General features: G+C 54.2%; 1 protein-coding gene across 1 annotated transcript in view; it reads left to right on the forward strand.

Moving 5' to 3' along the window:
- The first annotated feature begins 733 nt into the window (after positions 1–733).
- LHPP (phospholysine phosphohistidine inorganic pyrophosphate phosphatase) overlaps positions 734–2114 on the forward strand; it is a 140581-nt gene continuing 139200 nt past the window's right edge. The window contains exon 1 of the mRNA XM_004374970.1: positions 734–858. Coding sequence (XP_004375027.1) covers positions 734–858 — 125 coding nt within the window. The remainder of the gene's footprint in view (positions 859–2114) is intronic.

The following is a 2114-nucleotide window of genomic DNA, read 5'->3' on the forward strand; positions in this document are numbered from 1 at the left end:
TCTGGGGTTCCTCCAGTCTCAGTCAGACCATTAAGTCTAGTCTTTTTACTAGAATTTGAGTTCTGTACCCAATTTTTCTCCTGCTCCATCAGGGACTCTCTGTCATGTTCCCCGTCAGGGCAGCCATTGGTGGTAGCTGGGCACCATCTAGTTCTTCTGGTCTCAGGCTGATGAAGTCTCTGGTTTATGTGGCCCTTTTTGTCTTTTGGGCTAATGCTTTCCTTGTGACTTTGGTGCTCTTCATTCTCCTTTACTCCGGGTGGGTTGGGACCAATTGATGCATCTTAGATGGCTGCTCGCTAGCTTTTAAGACCTCAGACGCCAATCACCAAAGTAGGATGCACAACATTTTCTTGATAAACTTTGTTATGCCAATTGACCTAGATGTCCCCTGAACCCATGGTCCCCAGAACTCGGCCCCTGCTACTCTGTCCCTCAAAGTGTTTTGTTGTATTCAAGATACTTCTTAGCTTTGGTTTAGTCCAGTTGTGCTGACTTCCCCATAGTGTGTAAGGCTCTGTTTTGAAAAGGACTCCACTTCTGGGGCGCGTGACCCCCGGGCCCAGAGGCATGCCGGCCATTCGGAGTTCGCACCCGGCTGCCTAAGGTTGGCGCCTGTCCCCGCCCCGCCGGACTACACTTCCCAGGCGCCCCTGCGCGGCGAGCGTGACACACGCTTCCAGTCGCCGGTCAGGGTGCAGAGTCTGAGGCGCGCGATAAGCGGCGGGACGCAATGGCTGCGTGGCGCGAGCGACTGGCCGGCGTGCGCGGGGTGCTGCTCGACATCTCGGGCGTGCTGTACGATGGCGGCGCGGGCGGCGGCGTGCCCATCGCCGGCTCCGTGGAGGCGGTGGCGAGGTTAGTGGTCACGGGCGGGTCGCGGCGAGTGCTGGCTGCCTTGCTCAGCCGGTCCATTCAGCCGTTTCTGGCAGCTGCCAGGGTGGGCCGGGCTCGGCGTCGGGGGCGGGGCCGCGCTTTAGCCCGCCCCCGCCCCGCCCTGCCTGGGGTGGGGGGTGGGGGGAGGGGGTCACTGCGACGAGTGGGGTGCCCCTAGGCGAGCACGGGGTCTCGGCTGGCTAGAGCTGCGCTATCAGCCCGGTAGCCACTCGGTACAGGTGGCCACCGAGCACTTGAAAGGTGGCGAGTCTGAACTGAGATGTGCCAGAATTGTAAAATACACACTGGATTTGTAAGAGTTAATACGAAAAAAGAATGTAAAATAGTTCATTAATATTGTTTTATATTGATTACATGTTGAAGTAATGGTATTTTGAACATACTAGGTTAAATAAAATATATTAAATGAATTTCACCTATTCTCATCTATTTTATTTTCGTTACTATGGTTACTAGAAAATATCAGATTAGATGTCTGCCTCGCATTCTATTTATATTGGACCGACAATAGAAGGAGGAGGCTACCTGGACCAGGGTTGGTGCTGCTGGACCCTGGGTTTTGTAATTGCTGTTGGCATCTCTGGGAAAGGCTCATTGCACAGGACTTGGCCTCCCAGAGTCAACAGCTGGGGGAATCTGGCTTGGTGGCCTGATCTCCCTGGACTCAGTTTGCCTACCTGTAGATGGCAGCGTGTGAGGAGCATCCCAGACCTAGGAGACCCCTGGCCCTGGGGGTTCAGTGCTGACTGATGTTCAGTTTCAGTCCCTGCCTGCCTCTGCCTTGTTCTTTATTAACCCCAAGGTCCTAAACTAGCTCATCACAAGAGTAGCTCACATATAAGAGCTTTATGTGGGTAGCGCCATGGGAACAGAGCAGAGGGCACTGGCTGTGTTTGGGGTTGAAGTGGGCCAACTTGGGGAGCAGCCATACCAGCAGGACCAGAGCCTCAGTACTGTGACTCAGGCAGACAGACCTTCATGGGGCTGTGGCTTGAGGGGAGATGGACAGTAAACCTGGACACAAATGAATAAACCAAATCACCACAGACTGGGATAAATGATGTCAAGAAAATAAGGTGCAGAGAGAGAGCGTGATGGGGTCAGGGTGGCCTGTCCTAAAGAGGGAGATCAGAGGCCGCTCTGGAGACAAGGCATCTGAACCGGCTTAGAGGGGTAAGAAGGAACGATCTGCGGGAGGAGGTGGAGGAAGTACATTC

This window comes from Trichechus manatus, unplaced genomic scaffold, assembly GCF_000243295.1.
Source record: "Trichechus manatus latirostris isolate Lorelei unplaced genomic scaffold, TriManLat1.0 scaffold00031, whole genome shotgun sequence".
In the NCBI taxonomy this organism is placed as follows: domain Eukaryota; kingdom Metazoa; phylum Chordata; class Mammalia; order Sirenia; family Trichechidae; genus Trichechus; species Trichechus manatus.